Consider the following 18,494-nt stretch of genomic DNA (forward strand, 5'->3'; position numbering starts at 1 on the left):
CACCATCCATATAACCTTAATGCTCCTGCCCTTACTGGCACCCTCCCCACACACAGGGTGCCTAGTGTGCCATTGCCCCCTCACAAACACGAACAAACACAGAGCATACAGACCCGTGGCATCGAGGGGCCGGTAAAGTTCAGCCCGATATGCTGAAGTGGTTTGGTGCATTAGCAGGCTAGGAGATGAGGCAATTGGTGTGATAGCAGATGGAAGACCCATGAAAATTATGACTCTGTTCCTGCTGTTCGGTCTACTGAGGTCAGGCAATTGACTTTGAGAAGTGCCATTGATGTTCAGAATTCTATGCATTTACTCCAGTGAGTAACAAACCTTTAGAAAGGAATACTGAATGTTAAACATTCAGCCACTTGCAATTCATATTACTGGGTTTGTCATTATAGAACATGGAGCTGTAGAATTTATATAAAGCATGCAGATGAGTAAACACATAATGGTATTTATATTATAACAGGATGAAAAGGCACTTTCTACAACAAATTCAAACAACAATCAGTCCCCTCGTGGTTTTGCAATCCATCAAATGCTCTTGCCTAGTACTACACAACAAGACTAGACTAGCACAAGGGAAACATAACTATTGTGCTAATGACAGTTTATTGCAGAATGGAGTGCATCCTCCTAATAATTTTGCAGGATTTCTTTGCAGTGAGTCTCATTTCAAATATCTTTCCTCTATTTCCGATAGATTGATGCACCGTGCCGCACTACCGGCAAGAAGGTTAAGTTGTGCTTTGGCAGCGCTTTTCAATACATCTGCAAAGCTTTATTCAAAGGCACCTATTCACCACTGAGAAATTGCTTCAGAGTGGTAAGTCACTGTATAACGCTGAGGATGTGTCTTAATGAATGGCCTTATCGCTCACAAATATACTGTACCTCATAATACGTCACCAGAAGGTGATATAAATATCAATGGGCCCATATTTGCAGGGGCCACAATCCCAACAATTACACCAGGACTGCAGCCTGCCCCTGCCTTCCATTGGCTGCAGGGTGAGCGGGAGGGCACCTTGATTGCATTGGCCTAGGAGGTACATGTACCATTATAGACATGTCTGGGATGTCGCTCAGCTCTCACAGGCTGGAAACTCTGTCCACTGCTGCTGTCCAGCAGGGAGAGAAGGGATTGTTCAGTTTCACTTCCTTTAACCAGTGGGAGAAAACTATTGTTTTTCTAGGTAGGGGGACATAATAGAAAAACATACCAGTTTTCTGAGGTTTCAGGCTCTTTCCCTGGATCGCCTGGTGGGACCCAGTTGCTCCCTTAAAGAAGACGGTACACCTCATCTCACTGGCCTCCAACTTTATGCTGAGTTTCACTGAGGTTTGTGGAAGGGTAGGGAGCCCTTGTGTTCTCTAATGCAAGGAATCACATTTGAGACAGGCTGAGGTTCCTCCCAGAAAAGGCCCCCTGAAAACCGCAAATTCGACTCTTGGACAATTTCTGGGGCATTTCACGACTGGAGTCAACGTGACGTGATATTTCAGGACTGCAATGCTTTTCTGGAATGTGCAGTTTTGTGTGAGTAAGTATGCTGAGTATGTTGCATGACTCCCTGCTAAAATCAATAAACCAATCTCAACATGGCCTATAGTATACTTTGAAAGTAACCAATTATCTCCACCATGTAAATATAGGTGTACCATGAAAATAGCTAGTAAACTTTTGAAAAATATATCCACACATTTGTGCTCATTCTAAAATGTTTATGCAAGGGCCTGGAGCAGGTGAGACATTACTTCATTACCATTCATGAGAAGAGATTAAGAAATATGTTCTGTATATAGATCAGTCAAATGACTGCAGGGAGGTAATCTGGTATGAATAAAGGTATGTTATAAAAGTATTGGGAAAAGTTAAGAGGAAGACTATAACTGACATCCAAGGTTTCTCAATAGTGAGTAAACTGATTTTATTGTGCAGACTCGTTGAAGGGTGATTAACCAGACATAGTTAGACCACATTGACATAATGGTGTTCCAGTAGAAGGGCATAGTTAAACATATAAAATATACAGAAGTCCTTGAGGACTTTTAATCTAGACTTGCACTATCGATTTCCTGAAGGAGTCCCTAGAATGTGATTTATGTTATAATCAGTACCTTATAACCTGTATATGGAATTTAAGGCATTGTGTTTTATGATCTAATTGTCTTGATTTAATGAGTATTAATCAGACTTTTGAATGTTTCTTAATCCTCAAACTTGTATCAGAGGTAAAGGATATATGACACATCCACATAAGTACAATAGGGACTTGTGGCAGTATCCTATATAAACCCAACATCCTCATGTTTTGTTCACAGTTAAAAAAGATAAATGATAACTATATACATCTCTGATACTGTAATTTTAATTTCTAACACCTGTGAGACGAGGGAGAGACAGAAAGACAAAGTCATTTCTTTCCTCATTCTAATCTGATTTTTTAAAAAATAAGTTGAATTTTGAAAGCCAAAGAAGCTACTTTGAGAAAACAGGTCAGAAAGGAGGGTATGATAGTTGGGGAAGGAGGAAAATCCTCACAGATCTTATTTTAGATTAATATTTTAGTTATTAATGTATGCCTACAAATTTTCATAATGTGAAATTTATGCATTTCTGCATATTTTCAGGTAGATCCTGTCCCATTCTATGACATGTGCCTGAATGATATGTGTGAATCCTCGGATCTTCAACCGGGCTGTAACCTAGCAGCTGCCTTTGTCCACTTGTGCAACAGGAATTTTGTCCCTCTGGAAATTCCATCACAGTGTGGTAAATTTGACCAATGTTTGTCCGATCAGTTGATAAAATGATAATGTCAAATCTGAGAAAATACTGTAATAACTGAGCCTATTTTTGCTTTCTTGAAATAGTTTCAGCTTTGCTCTTCATGGATTTGTGACACGCAATTTTGCCTGGCCAGTCTTTAAAGGAATCTTGCCAATTGTTGCCTGAACCCTAGCTACAGTTCCTTACAGATTCTTCCCAGAGGACGCAGGGTAGTGGTCCATAACTGTCTCCTAAATAATAACACCTACTTTCTGGTATCTAGTAAAATACTCCAAAAATCAAAAGCTGAAAAAAATGGGATATATTTTTGGACTTGCATTAATATAGGTGATAAAATTGATGGTTATGTTTCAGAGATAATCATAGAATCTTACAGAACAGAAAGAGGCCATTCAGTCCATCGAATCTGTGCCTGCTCTTTGAAAAAACTATTCAATTAGTCCCACTCCCCTGCTATTTCCCCATAGCCCTGCAATTTTCTCCCCTTCAATTATTTATCCAATTCACTTTTGAAAGGTATTATTCAACCTGCTTTCACTGCCCTATCAGGCAGTGCATTCCCGATCATCATCAATCGCAGCAAAAAAAATTCTTCACATGTTGTCTCTTGTTATTTTGCCAATTACTGTACATCTGTGTCCCCTGTGTACTGACCCTTCTACCTCCAAAAGCAGTTTCCCCTTATTTACTTTATTAAATTCTTCATGATTTTGAACACCTTAGTTAAATCTCCCTTTAACTGTTCCTGCTCTAAGGAGGACAATTCCCGTTTCTCTGGTCTCTCCACATAACTGAAGTACCTCATCCCGGGTACCATTCTAGAAATCTCTTCTGTATCCTCTCCAAGGCCTTGGAGTTGGCAGACTTGGGAGGTTGAGTTGGGTGATACACCTGTCGCAGTGTAACACAAGTTTTCTAAGGAGAGCTCAGACAAGACAGAGACCTCCTGTGGGGTAGAAGAGTGAGCATTAATGTTACTTCTGTAATGATAATAACTGATTGGAACAAAGACATTTTATAACAAGAACAACAACTTGTATTTATATAGCACCTTTAACATAATAAAACATCCCAAGGTGCTTCACGGGCGCGTTATAAAACAAACTTTGGCACAAAGCCACATAAAGAGATCTTCGGGCAGGTGACCGAAAGCTTGGTCAAAGAGATAGGTTTTAGGGAGCGTCTTAAAGGAGGAAAGAGAGGCAGAGAGGTTTCGGGAGTTAATTCCAGAGCTTAGGGTCCAGACAACTGAAGGCACAGCCACCAATGGTGGAGCAATTAAAATTGAGGATGCTCAAGAGGCCTGAATTAGTGGAGAGCAGATATCTTGGAGGGTTGTGGGACTGGAGGAAATTACAGAGATAGGTAGGGATTTGGGGGGAAAAGGCTAAAAATTTTAAAATCAAGGCATTACTTAACTGAGCCAATGTAGGCCAGCAAGCACGAGTACTTGATGCGAGGTAGGACCTGGATAGCAGAGTTTTGGATGAAAAAAATTATAACGAGGAACTACTGGCATGACGCGTAATCTGGGACTTGCAGTTTCTTCGTTCATGACCAGAAATGTTATCATATAAATAAATTGTCAAAAGTGTTTTAGTTTTGTGAAGTAACCATGTATGTCATTTCTGAAGGTCATTTTAATTTCTGTGACAATTGTAACAAGTATTTCAGAGCAGCAATCAGCAGTGGAATTTGAAGACTCATATTACCAGTACCTACCGAGGGCCTCTATTCATTATGACAGACAATCAAAGTTCTACTGTAGTATTCTGTATTCAAATATTTGTTTCCTCTTCCAGTGGCTGGCAAGGACAGTGACAGCATGCAAAATGATGATGTGGTAGATAATGAGCAATGGCTGACTTTAAAACCAGCAGATGTCCTCTTCATTATTGAAGAAAGAGACTGTAATAAGCCTATTGTTACAAAAGTTCCTTCACTTATTAATTCATTGGTTGAAACCTTCAAAAAACAAGGTCAGTTTCCCCTTCTGTTTTAATCTATTAAACGCATAACTGACTTGCTTGTTGAAAGCAAGAACTAGGAAAGGTGATGGGAGGAGGCTGATGTCTAGACTGGTACTGGGGAATAGTGAATGAGAGCAAGGGTGTGAAATTCTGATGTTGCAACTGCGCTGTCAGAACTGAAATAAGGTAGGATTTTGCCTACCGTTACATCCTTGCCATGACTTGGTCCTAAATTGTGGAATTAGCTCCTTTAAATTTAAAAAGACATGTAGGCTGTCTAAAACCAGCCTGCAATGCTTCAGATAGCTGAGATCTTCCTGTTGATTGAAGCATCATCCTGCGTGCTTCTTTCTTTTCCTCCTCTTCCTGCTGCTGTCTCCATTATCAGGACATGTGTAGAAAAAGCCTCAGTGAACACAATGGGCAGAGTTTTTACAGGCAGGGAGGGATGGGTTTGGGTGCATGCAGGGAGTTAAATCCTCTAAAAGTGACGTTGGGTAGGGATCCCGACATCACACCACCCTCTTTCGGGATTCACTGGGGCAGGTTTGAAGGTGAACAGGGACCCCCCCCCCCCCCATGCAGATGTCAGGTAAGGCTTTTAAATATTTATATTGTTTTAACTAAAGTTTCTGGCTTTAACAGCCAGAGGGCCTATCTCCTGAGCTGTCAGCATCTCGCCAGGGTCACCACTCCAAATGTACAGTGGGGAGTGTTTCATCAGTGAAACTGACATGTTAGGAAGCCTTAGTGAAACTGAAGAGCTCCAGCCATGGCCAGGTGAGAGATTGCTGATCACAGCACTCCTTCACAGAGAGTGCACTTTCACTGCTTGACAGGTGATTGCCAACTTCTTGGAAGTCACTTCACTCACCTTCAGCTGCACCTCCCTACTGCCAGCCTTCACCAAAGCATGGGAGCAGCTTATACAGTTCTACTTTGCACCTCTGATGAAGGGCAAGAGGAGAAGCAACAGCAGCCGCCTTCTCCTTATCCACATGCTGCTCCACAGGGCAAAGGGAGTGAACACAGAGATCCAGCTCCAGGAGGCTCCCAATGCAAGGTCTACAGGCAGAGCATCAGCTCTCTTGACATGTATGAGCACCAGTGCCCCAGGAGGCTCAGGCTCTCATGGCAGTTTGTTACTGACATCTGCAACCTCCTGGAAGACTTGCTTCCCAGTGCACCAGGTGAACATGCATTGCCAATGGCTGTCTAGTTGCCTGTCACTGGAGGGCCTCCTACTGCCTTCCCCACACCCCCACTCAGGTCCCTGCCTCTCCCTGAGTTATGCACATTCTTCTTCTGCAAGGAGAGAAAGCAGAGAGTTATGAGTGGGTGGCACAGTGGTGCAGTGGTTAGCACCGCAGCCTCACAGCTCCAGGGACCTGGGTTCAATTCTGGGTACTGCCTGCGCGGAGTTTGCAAGTTCTCCCTGTGACCACGTGGGTTTTCGCCGGGTGCTCCGGTTTCCTCCCACAGCCAAAGACTTGCAGGTGATAGGTAAATTGGCTGTTGTAAATTGCACCTAGTGTAGGTAGGTGGTAGGGAATATGCGATTACTGTAGGGTTAGTATAAATGGGTGGCTGTTGGTTGACACAAACTCTGTGGGCCAAAGGGCTTGTTTCAGTGCTATATCTCTAAATAAATAAATTGCTTGTGTGGAGAGGAAGGAAGGACAGTATTCATGGAGGATGACTGCAAGAAGGATGAGGGTGAGTGTGGTCTGTCCAGGTGGCAATGTGAGGAGGTGTCTTTTTTTGAATTCTTTCATGGGATGTGGGCGTCACTGGCAAGGCCAGCATTTGTTGCCCATCCCTAATTGCCCTTGACAACTGAGTGGCTTACTAGGCCATTTCAGAGGGCAGTTAAGAGTTAACCACATTGTTGTGGGTCTAGAGTCACGTAGGCCAGACCAGAAAAGGATGGCTGATTTCCTTCCCTAAAGAGCATTAGCAAACCAGATGGGCTTTTACAACAATCGATGATAGTTTCATGGCACCATTATTGAGATTAGCTTTCAATTCCATATTTTTATTAATTAATTGAATTTAAGTTCAATCCAGCTGCCTTGGTGGGATTTGAACCCATGTACCCATATCACTACTTCAGTGACCTTACCACTATGCCATCATCTCCCATTCTCCGCCTGGAGGGAGAAGAATGAGTGGAGCTCCAAGATGTGTCACTTTGAGAAGTGCTGTGCAGAAGTTTGATGGGAAAGTCAGAGTGTGGAGCTTGGCACCTGAGAGTGTTATGCCACTTACCTTTCTCACCCTCCTGAGGTCCTGGACCCTCTTGGAGCACTGTCTCCAGATTGGAGGAACTACAGTCCTGCTGCTGACTTCTTCGTTCACCTCCATCCTTGCCTGTTTGGTTGGAGAGGTTGTCCTCTCAATATCATTTTCGGGAGAGCTCACCTCACTGGAGTCCATCAGATCCCACAACACGACTTCTCGGTTAGAGTGAGGGACCTCAGGTGGGGATGGAGGGGGAGGGGGGGGTGGGGGAGCTAGCCTTCTGTTTCCATTCCTGTGGTTACTGTAGCCTGACAATTCCATGCAGAGGTGATTCACTGTAACCCATGCCAGGGGTCCCTTTAATTGGAAATCCTTCCTTTGACAGATCCAGCATGTCATCATGCCTGCCCTCTCTGATTGGTCGGGGAGCCTGGAAGCGGGATGCTCATGCTGTGGCTCGGTTGAAGATCCACAGCAAAGCCCACTCCTTCACTATTCGGGCTCACAACCTACTAATGGTCCCACTGTTTGGCCAGGGACTATGGGTGGAATCTTCTCCACTTTAAAAAATTTTAGGCGTTGGAACCGTTCAACCCCACTCATGTCAGAGGTGTGCCCTGTGGTGCGATCATACAGGAAGCAGCCAATTAGTAAGTCGCCTCTGCATTCGCCATCCAATTAAGAATGGCGGGCGGGACACGGACAAGGGACACCCAATGGGAGGGCCGCAGGAATGGCTGGCTGACAGCCTCACTTGAGGGAAAACAGGAGGGTGCCACAAAATGGAGGCGCTGTCAAAAGGCTTCGGGGATTAATAAAAATGAAGGCTCAGAATGCTTTTGGCCACAGCTGTGCCTGTTTCAGCTTGGCGGCTCCGTGAATATAGTGGCACAGACAACAGTCTCTGATGTCCCTCTGACCTTATGTCATGAGGCCACATCTGATGCGTTGCCAGGCTCGTGATACAGCATTGAGTCAGCGTGCCTTCCGTAAGATTCCATTGCTGTCCGTAATTGGCCTTTTAAACACCTTGATATTCTACCTGCCGCTGCCGCAGGGAGCCCACTTCCAGGAAATCCCCTGGAGGTGGGAACACGTCGAGGAGCGGACCAGGTGCGCCTTAGGCTGACTTCCCCCTCCACCTCCACAGGGCTGAGAAGATTTCACCCTGTCAGTTTAAAATTCTTCCCCATGTTAGGCATGTTAGGAGAAAGATTTCCCTGCCTGAAACTGCTGAGAGGCAGCTTGCAGAATCTTTTTAGCAGTACAGCTAAGAAAAGATCTTTTAAACTGCTCCAGTCAAGATTGATATTTCAGACAAAGACAGTTAGAGCCTGTAAACTCAACCACTTCCTGCTTTGATGATATGTGTACATAACCTATGGGTTTAAGCCTGAATTAATTCTAATATAAATGGCAGAATGATTACTTTGTGTCTGTCTTCACTGAGGAAGGTACAAGAAATCTCCCAGAAACATCAAAGGGACTACGGAGAATAAGGAATTAGTATTAGTAAGAAGGATGTATTGGAGAAATTAATGGGGCTGAAGGTTGCTAAGTCCCCAAGACCTGATATTCTACATCCCAGAGTGTTGAAAGAGGTAGCTATGGAGATAGTGGACGCATTGGTGATCATCTTCCAAAATTCTATAGATTCTGGAATAGTTCCTGCAGATTGAAAGGTAGAAAATGCCACCCCACTATTTAAGAAGGGAGGGAGAGAGAAAGCAGGGAATTACAAACCTGTTAGCCTTACATCAGTCATTGGGAAAATGCTAGAATCTATTCTTAAGGATGTGATAAATGGACACTTGGATAATAAAGATCTGATTGGGCATAGTCAACAAGGATTTATGAATGGGAAATCATGTTTGATGAACCTGTTCGAGTTTTTTGAGGATATTACTAACAGAATTGGTAAAGGGAAGTCCGTAGATGTGGTATATTTGGATTTTTAGAAGGCTTTTGATAAAGTCCCCCACTGGAGGTTGGTTAGAAAAATTAAAGCACATGGGATAGGAAGTAATATACTGGCATGGATTAAGGATTGGTTAACAAGCAGAAAACAGACAGTAGGAATAAACGGATCATTCTCGCATTGGCAGGCTATGACTAGTGGGGTACCGCAAGGATCAGTACCTGGGCCCCAGCTGTTCACAATATATATCAATGATTTGGATATGGGGACCAAATGTAATATTTTCAAGTTCACGGATGGCACAAAACTAGATGGGAATGTGTGTTGTGAGGAAGATGCAAACCGACTTCAAGGGGATTTGGACAGACTTGGTGAGTGGGCAAGAACATGGCAGATAGGATATAATTTGGTAATTCACTTTGGTAGGAGGAACAGATGTGCAGAGTATTTCTTAAATGGTAAGAGATTAGAAAGTGTAGATGCACAAAGGGACCTGGGTGTCCTCATCAATAAATCACTGAAAGCTAGTAAGCAGGTGCAGCAAACAATTGAGAAGGCTCATGGTGTGTTAGCCTTTATCGCAAGAGTTTTGAGTATAGGAGTAGTGAAGTCTTGCTTCAATTATATAGAACCTTGGTTACACTGCACCTGGAGTACTATGTGCAGTTTTAGTCCCCTTACCTTAGGAAGGATATTATTGCCATAGAGGGAGTGCAACGAAGGTTCACCAGACTTGTTCCTGGGATGGTGGACTGTCCTATGAAGAGAGATTGGAGAAACTGGGCCTGTATTCTCTGGAGTTTCAAAGAATGAGAGGTGATCTCATTGAAACCTGCAAAATACTTAAAGGGATAGACAGGGTAGATGCAGCTAAGATGTTTCCCCTGGTTGGGGAGTTTAGAACCAGGGGACACAATTTCAAAATAAGGGGAAGCCACGTAGGACAGAGATGAGGAGAAATTTCTTTACTCAGCGGGTTGTGAATCTTTGGAATTCTCTACCTCAGAGGGTTGTGGAAGCTCAGCCATTGAGTATGTTTAAAGTAGAGATTGACAGATTTCTAAACACCAATGACATAAAGGGATATGGGGATAGTGTGGGAAAAAGGCATTGAAGTGGATCATCAGCCATGATCGTATTGAATGGCGGAGCAGGCTCGATGGGCTGAATGGCCTACTCCTGGTTCCTACGTTCCTATTTCTGGGGTAACAGCTTTGGCCCTCATTGTCTGTGTTTGTAAAAATGCAGCACTTTGGCAGGAGACTGGAAGAATCAGGGACAATATTACAACTTCAGATAAATGTGTATCTTGGAGTTCATTATAGCGATTAGGCTATAAGGTTTGTTACTTTTTCGTATTTATTTGGAAAGGATAGCTAGCACTAGCAATAATGTTGTAGGTGAAGAAAATATTTTCCATATGAATATCCATGATTGTCTTCTTATCCCCAGGAGTCACAGATGTGAAATTTGGTTTCATTGGCTTTGGTGATGATGGAGTTCATGAGCAGCACCTCCTCGTTGTGAAGAGTGATAACTCAACCTCATCATCATGGCACTTGGAAAAGGAGCTTGGGTAAGACTGTAAAATGAGTCACACCAGTGGTACTGAAGCCCTTTCAAGAGCATTACTACTGCTAAAGAGAACACTCTGGAAATTAAAATACAATGGTGCTCTGTTGCAGAAGTATCCTATTTTCCCAGTAAAAAATGACCCATTGGAATGTCCTTACAACATAACTTGTTACATATTTAAAACTATTTAACGGGTATTGGGTATTTTAGCGATACATAACAACACACTTCAAAATATTTATTTTAGAATGCTCAATCATTAAAGTACTTAAGAGGATTTCCTAAAGCTGGATTCTATGTATAGTCAGTGGGATAGTGCAATCAGACTAACTGCAGTCCTCACAATCCTCTGCTGTAACCTCACACTGGATAAATCCAATTCTATGTTTCCTGCCCAACCAATGGATAAACAGCTTGAGATTCTGCAGGACAACCTGCAGCCTCCTGCTATAAACCGGGTGGAACTGCAAGAAACAGCTTAAATGACTGAAAATAGCCACTAACGCCATTTGTGAGGATTTCTATCAATGCTAGCCTCATATCTTTTCAGACCCCTAGAGATACCAGTGCACCTCATCCCAGCCTCTTAAACTCGACACGTTTCAGCCTAGCCTCCAATCGAGAGCTCAGTCTCTTGTCCGCAACACAGTTCAGTCCCTTCTCCCTAATTCATTAGCTGCTCCTCCATAATGTGCTTCGGCCTCTTCTAAATCTTCTGAATTTCTGAATCTTTTTCAAGGTTTTATAAACGTCATTTGCCCACAAATCAGAATAAATTGGCATTAAATTAGCTATCCTGATCATGATTTCTGTAAAATCTCAAACCTCCCCCTCCCCCCCACCAACCCCTCTCCAACCTGCCCACTTTTGGTTCTAATGGAGGCAGGTCATGGGCTGGCAACCAACCTGCTCTCAGGCAATTGCGATCGATTGCCATTTGAATCTAACACTGTGGGGCCTACACCACAAGAATGACAAGTACACCTGCTTCCTGCAGACCTTCGTACCGCTGGTTTCAATAGAGACAGGATTTCCAGGGAACCTGGGAGGTCCCCAGACACACCTGTAAAAATGCCCCTTCCATTGGAATTTGCCATGTGACCTGGGAAGAGGTGAAAGCCTAGAGGATTCCAACGCAAATTCCACCCTAAAGAAGAAACAAAGCTCCACCCTTTGGTATTCTGATTGATTAAATTTGGCTAATCACTAACTAGAGATTGGATAGAAGAGTTCAGTAAAGAATGCTAAATGTTCGACATTGACTGTCTTACACCTGTTTTATCTGTACCAGCAATCTGATGTTCACCCGCAATGTCTCTCACTATGTGCCAGCTGGTGTGAAACTGGTAACACAGTGGCCTTTCCGCACGGAAGCGACGAAGACTGCCATTCTTCTGACTTGTTCCAGATGTTATCAAAACTACAAGGTAACTTCATATTAATTACACCACGTACACTGAGGTTTGTCAAACTTGTCTGAGTAAATACTCCTTGCCAATATTATCAGAGGAAAAAGAATATTGATATTTAATTGCATTGATTATTTGAATGCTAATTTCTCTTGACTCCTTGCAGTAGCTACAACTGCACTCTGTCCTATTGGAAATGTCTATGCAAATGTAAATGATGCTTTCTAGTTGATTTTAGTAAATGTACCAGGGTAACTGGACTGGCAGGATAAATTTAATCCAGTTAAACAATCCTGCCTAATTTACTTATGGTCCTTTCTATTGCAGAACCATTTCAAGTGAAGTGGGTGCAGTTATGCAGTACTCTAGGGTTCCCAGTGATCGTGTATCCAGTGGAGTGTAGCCAACGCAACAGCAGCAAAACAGATTTTAAAAACTCTGGGCTGAATTTTATGGACCCCCTAGAGATGGATACGGAGGTTGGGGGAGGGCCCTAAAATTGCATTGGAAGGCTGGTGGGGGGTGGTGCTGGAGTGCCCTTCCCAATGCCTTCCAATTTAGTCCAGGGCAGGGAAGGCTCAGAATGGCCTTCCCACCCCAGGTCAATTGAGGCCCATAAGTGGCCAATTAATAGCCACTTAAGGGCTTCTTCCCCCCGCCCCCTCAAGTTAATTGAAAATGGTGGGCCAGCCGCCAGTCTCCTAGTGGTTTTGGGGGTTCACTCCTTTGGGGGCAATCCAGGGACCCTGGAGGGCCCACCCAGAACTGATCGCTACCCCCCCCCCCCCACCCAGGAAGACACCGCCCACCCTCACCCCATCGCTGGGGCCTGCCTGAATGGCCCCATCGACCCCGACCCCACTCACCTCTCCTGGGGTCTTCTCCATTCTTTGGTACTGCAGGGCCCCCCGCTGTACCACCGACAGTTGCCACTGTGTACAGTGGCACTGCCGGTACTGCAAAGCTGCTGGCCGTCTGATTGACCAGCAGCTCTTGGAGGCAGGAGCTCATCCCTTAAAGGGACTAAGTCCCCGAGAGGCAGTTAATTGCTTGCGCAACGTGGAATTGCAACAGTGATCCGACGGAGGGCCGAGGCGGGGTCTCCCCCCACCTTCCAGCCTGCCGCCAGGACCCTCGCCGACAGAACAAAAGTCAGCTCTCTGCTTCACCTGTTGTTTAAAAGATGTGCTCATAACTTTTAGTTTGTGGTCATGGATCATTCCTGCTGGCTGGAGAAGTCCAAACATGGAAGTAAGGCAAAACCAGTATAGATGAGCCTAGTTCTGATGAAAGGTCACTGACCTGAAACATTAACTCTGCTTCTCTCTCCACAGATGCTGCCAGACCTGCTGAGTATTTCCAGCACTTTCTGTTTTTATTCCTGATGAGCCTAGTATTCAGCCCACTCACGACCAGACAAAATGGCATCTGTTTGTAGCACTGCTGCCGTAAGAGGAGCTATAAGCCTGGAAATTCCCACGGCCTCGCATTGCTGGCATAAATGTTCATCCTTGACCAAGACCAGATACTCCATTTCAGCATTTTGGGATGGAGTCATTAGTATAGCCATTTGGGCCACTGGCACCTGTAAGGGTACATCAGCGATGCCCATCCCTGCTCAAGCTGGTCTGCCCTTTGAGGCAAGGAAGAGTCCTGCAGAGAAGCAAATGGGCTGAAGATTTTTTTAAAATTTAAACAGGAGCTAAGGGGGTAATTGATGCCCTTATGCTAGTGAAGATTGGAGGACATAAGAAACCTTAAAGAGACTCATGTTAGATCTGAAGTGACGTGGACTGCGTGAGGCCCATCATGGGTGTAAAGCGAGAAATTTCCTGGAAAAGCTCCAGAATTGTCCCCGACATCCTTCCTTAAAGTAGGAAGGGCAAGTGGCTGGGCAGGCAGAATAGTCCTTCCAGACTGGAAGTTAAAGGTCCAGTCCAAATGGGGCAGAATCTCATATTCCAGCAACCCTACCAGAGGTAAATGTGACTTATCCTCTCTCCAGCCCCATGAATTTTGGAGTCTTAGAAAACAACCTACTGAGGTGGTTCTTGATTTTTTATATATCAGTAATGGCATCACATTTATAATACATCATTGTTACTGAAGTCAGGCCTGTATTCAGTGGCAGTGCTATAGTCTAAAGAGAGCATGAATTTGTCTTGTTCTAACTAATCCCAGATGCTGTCTTTTCTAGTTCTTGTGGTCAAAGCCTTCTGACACCACTAATAATTTCCGTTATTTTGTCAGCTGTCTGAGGATACTTTGCAGAACTTGCTGACATCCTCAGGGATCATATTGCATGTACTAAAGGACATGAGGTTTCAGCTGAAGAATGGAGAGAGTGATGCCAGTGTTGTAGGCTTGGATGACAGCGATCTCTTTCGAGTCAGCACTATTGGCTACAGTGGGAATCGGCCTTTTAAAACATTACGCCATCACATTGTGGTAAGTTTATATTAATTCAAAAGGAAGATTCACTTTAAGGGAGAACACTTTAAATGATCCTTCAGCCCATTCAAAAGAGAAATCACGCTTTTATCTTCAGCTGATACCTTGCTGGAAACTAATTACATCAGGCCTGCAAATGTCAAGATATACACTGTGGGTTAGTCAGTGAGCAGAGCTCATTGAAGAATAAACAATTTCATCCTTCTTCCTGTATGCCAATTCCAGAGATCTAAAATCATTTTTAAAAATGTAGTCCAGTGTGGGCCTGTTGATGATTAAATCTGCTAACAAACTTGGCGCATTTGCCAGTGCAATGTTCCCCTTTCTCCTTTATAATTGTATGACATCTGTAAAAGTATCTTAGTGAATCTCTGGACAAATATGGTCCAATGGATCCTCGGAGCCGCGAATGCATTGAGATTGAGACTTTTCTGGGACAAAAAGAAGACATAGGCAAAATCCACATGCAAAATTGTTTCTGTAAATTTATGAGACTGCCATTGCACCAGTTGCAGGGAGCTGTTAAAATAGTGTGATGATGTAATTAGAGCTGTAAGACAGTCTCAAGAATCATGGCACAATCTTAACAGTGTCAAAGCTGAAAATTCATCTTTGAAGTTCTACCTACACTGTTGCTCGAACTTTATTTCCCTTCCTTTTACAGAAGCTGATCTCTATCTTCATTTAATGCTTCCCTCACTTCTTGAGCCTACTCTAATTTGAACTTCCCAAGTTTTTTGTTATTCACTCATGGGATGTGAGAATCACTGGCTCAGCCAGCATTTATTGCCCATCCCTAATTGCCCTTTAGAAGGTGGTAGTGAACTGCCTTCTTGAACTGCTGCAGACCATGTGGTAAAGGTACACCCACTGTGCTGTTAGGGAGGGAGTTCTAGGATTCTGATCCAGCGACAGTGAAGGAACAACGATATAGTTCCAAGTCAGGATGGTGTGTGACTTGGAGGGGAACTTACAGACGGTGGTGTTCCCATGTATCTGCTGCCCTTATCCTTCTAGGTGGTAGAAGTCGCGGGTTTGGAAAATGCTGTTGAAGGAGCCTTGGTGAGTTGCTGAAGTGCATCTTATAGATGGTACACACTGCTGCTACTGTGTGCTGGTGGTGAAGGGAATGAATGTTGAAGGTGGTGGATGGGGTGCCAATCAAGCGGGCTGCTTTGTCCTGGATGGTGTCGACCTTCTTCAGTGTTGTGGGAGCTGCACCCATCCAGGCAAGTGAAGAGTATTCCATCAAACTGCTGACTTGTGCCTTGTAGATGATGGGCAGGCTTTTGACAGTATCTGACCTCACTTCCTCCAATCACAGTTTTGATTTAACCATTGACTGTTCACTTGATGGCAGCTTGAGCTTTGCATCTCTGCATTAATAAGCCAGTAATCGTTTACATTCCTACACACAATTGTGACTAAATGATCCCGTTTAGACATAGAATATATTACAACTGCCTTAATTTTGTCTTTCAGTTGCCTGCTGAGGATATGTGTCTCGCTGCAGCAATCAAATCCAGAGGTGCAATATTTGATTCTTCAAAGCTCATCAATCAAAGTGAACATTTCCTCCAATTGTTTAGTTGCCGAGTCACTAGGATGTATAACGCTGGCAAGTATGAGATTTGCCGGTCCACCACAGGTTGAAGCATTTGGTATCTGAGTTGACTACTTCATAGCAAAGAGAATGTCAGATAATTATAGCAGCAGGTGCACAATATGAGCAATGTATATTACAGTCTGTCACACCCATAGAATTAGAAATCATATTTTCGCATTCATAACATTGCAGACCAAACAGAGATGTCACTGTGCACATTACTCTGAATTCCTAGTCTGTTAAAAATGATTTCAATGTAATTTTTTTTAAACTGTGTATTTCGCTCTGTGGCTTGCTGGTACCGATAGTCCAATGCTGGATTTATATACTTAACACATTAATGAGTAGGATATTTTTTTAATTCCCTAAATCATTGTTATTTTCTCCACAAAATTTCCCTGAAGGTTCACCAGAAAGAATTAATGCTAATGATGAGAGGGAGCTATACATGGCAGATAAAATATGCTTCAGAAGCTCAGTCTTGAAAGATGTTGTTTTGACATTTCAGCTCAACAAAGCTGCAAGGTGATTCATGCCGGCTATTTTATCAGTTCTGTCCAGATGACTGTCTGGGTATCTGACATCAGCACAATTTAATATAGGTTAACAGTAAATGCTTGATTTCTTCATTTTCAAATTATGACTAATGCAACCCTTCTGAATCATACTCTATGAGATCAGAGCAGCCAAAGTAAGATCCAAGTGTTTGGATTCTACTGACTAAAACATAGAACTTGGCTTATGATGGGTTACCAGACACATTTGATGAGCTCAAATCATGCAGCAAATGGAAAAGACTGCGACTCAGCGAATTTGGCATATAAATCCTGAAATCATGTTGAGGTTAGAAATCCTCTCCAACATTTTTTATAGACTGTATGATCCAAATTTATGATTGTACTTACTAGAGGTCATTGTGGTTTGCCAGTGCTGTAGAGTTTACTGTTGTCTACAGTGGAAAGTCTAAAGCCAGTTAGGTTGCCTGACAAGATGAGGAGCTTCAATATCTGTTATAATACAAGACAAAGGTCCACCACATCCAATGGCAGGAATGGTCAGCAGCATGGGAAAATGCTGAAAATCATAGCCACTACTTGTACTATACAAAGCAACAAGCTTTAGCACAAATTGCAGGAATCTTCGTTACTCCCATTAGGTGATACCAGTTAAGAGAATAATATTCAGGACATTCAGAAAGACACCAGGTTGTTGAGTAGCAATAATAGTTTAGTACAGAATTGTAAATATCTCAATATTGCATAAAATTGATGCCTTTTTGTTCTATCAAATAAAATGTTACTAAATTCCTTTTCCCTGAAACATTTTGTACTAATCAAATAAATTGTTTGATTTTTGTTAAATTTAGGTTATCCGTCTCAATGAGGTATGCTTTCAGTGAGTGATCTTAGATTTCATTTCCCCTTTGGACATTAAATGTCCTGAATTATTACTTTCAGATTCATGTTTGCTTGGGAAATGCATAAATATTACCTGCAGGTGTACTACATCTGTTTTTAATTGAATCACACATTTTTGGAATCCAGAGAAAACAATTTTTAGTTTCTCTTGTGATTCTCAGTTTTTCTATTTTGTTTCAGTGTCAGTGAAATTATTTTATTAGAACTTTGTAATAAGTTCCAGTCATTATAATTCTGTGATTGGAGGGTACTGAGTCTTGCACTTGTTTTCAATGTCTTAGTTCTCCTTTACCTCATTGATGCAATGCACTTTTACATTTGGTTGTGTTTATGGATTAATTTTTTTAATAAAGTTAGGTTAGAAGTCCTGTGTGCATCTAGTCTCAATTTGCAAGTACTTGGTTTCTTGCTAAAGCATGAACATGTTTCAAAAAGTACTGCAGTATCAGTTTTTTATGTGATGTTTATTGTATTAGTTTTCAGGTTCAAGTTGGATTTGTGTAACCCGTACCATCAGTGTTTTTGATATGTTTGACTTTTTTTTGACAAAAAATAAACTTAATTCAAAATTGTGTGGCAATTTCCGTAACTGCTAGATGTCACGAGAACATCAGTCTGGTAGAAACTGACCTTTCAGGATTTAGCAACATTTTCAGCAACAGGAACTGCATTTTAATTCAGTTAAAAGAATCTCGATAATATCAAGAATAATAAGCAAAGGATTTGTGTGCTGAGATTTATTCACTTAAGCTGATTGTCCATTTACCAATGTTCACCTCAATGGGATTCACTGTATAAGCATTAAGGCTGATTTTAACTTTCGTTCATGGAGAAAACAGGTGATCGTGGATCACTCGGCTGCCCATTTAAAACCTTGTCTGATTGTTCTTTCCGTTAAGCTCCACTTCTACCAAAAGTTAAAATCACTGCCTGTTTGGGTGGCAAATAATCAGGCAAGTACTTGGCCAACTATTTGATGCTTCGAGCGATGAAACTATTTTTTAATTCATTCTCCTTTGTGGATATTGCTGGCAAGACCAGTGTTTATTGCTTATTCCTAGTCACCTTTCAGAAGGTGGTGGTGAGTTGCCTTCTTGAACCGCTGC

The 18,494-nt window shown here is 42.7% G+C and overlaps 1 protein-coding gene across 2 annotated transcripts in view; it reads left to right on the forward strand.

Moving 5' to 3' along the window:
• Window positions 1-17,902, forward strand: part of LOC137383224 (uncharacterized) — a 472,338-nt gene extending 454,436 nt beyond the window's left edge. For both annotated transcript variants that reach the window (XM_068055726.1, XM_068055727.1), the window contains 7 exons: window positions 710-832; window positions 2,641-2,782; window positions 4,603-4,779; window positions 10,382-10,505; window positions 11,796-11,931; window positions 14,164-14,361; window positions 15,847-17,902. In XM_068055726.1, coding sequence (XP_067911827.1) covers window positions 710-832; window positions 2,641-2,782; window positions 4,603-4,779; window positions 10,382-10,505; window positions 11,796-11,931; window positions 14,164-14,361; window positions 15,847-16,017 — 1,071 coding nt within the window. In that variant the 3' untranslated portion in view covers window positions 16,018-17,902. The remainder of the gene's footprint in view (window positions 1-709; window positions 833-2,640; window positions 2,783-4,602; window positions 4,780-10,381; window positions 10,506-11,795; window positions 11,932-14,163; window positions 14,362-15,846) is intronic.
• The last annotated feature ends 592 nt before the right edge of the window (window positions 17,903-18,494 follow it).

This window comes from Heterodontus francisci, chromosome 24, assembly GCF_036365525.1.
Source record: "Heterodontus francisci isolate sHetFra1 chromosome 24, sHetFra1.hap1, whole genome shotgun sequence".
Classification (NCBI taxonomy): Eukaryota; Metazoa; Chordata; class Chondrichthyes; order Heterodontiformes; family Heterodontidae; genus Heterodontus; species Heterodontus francisci.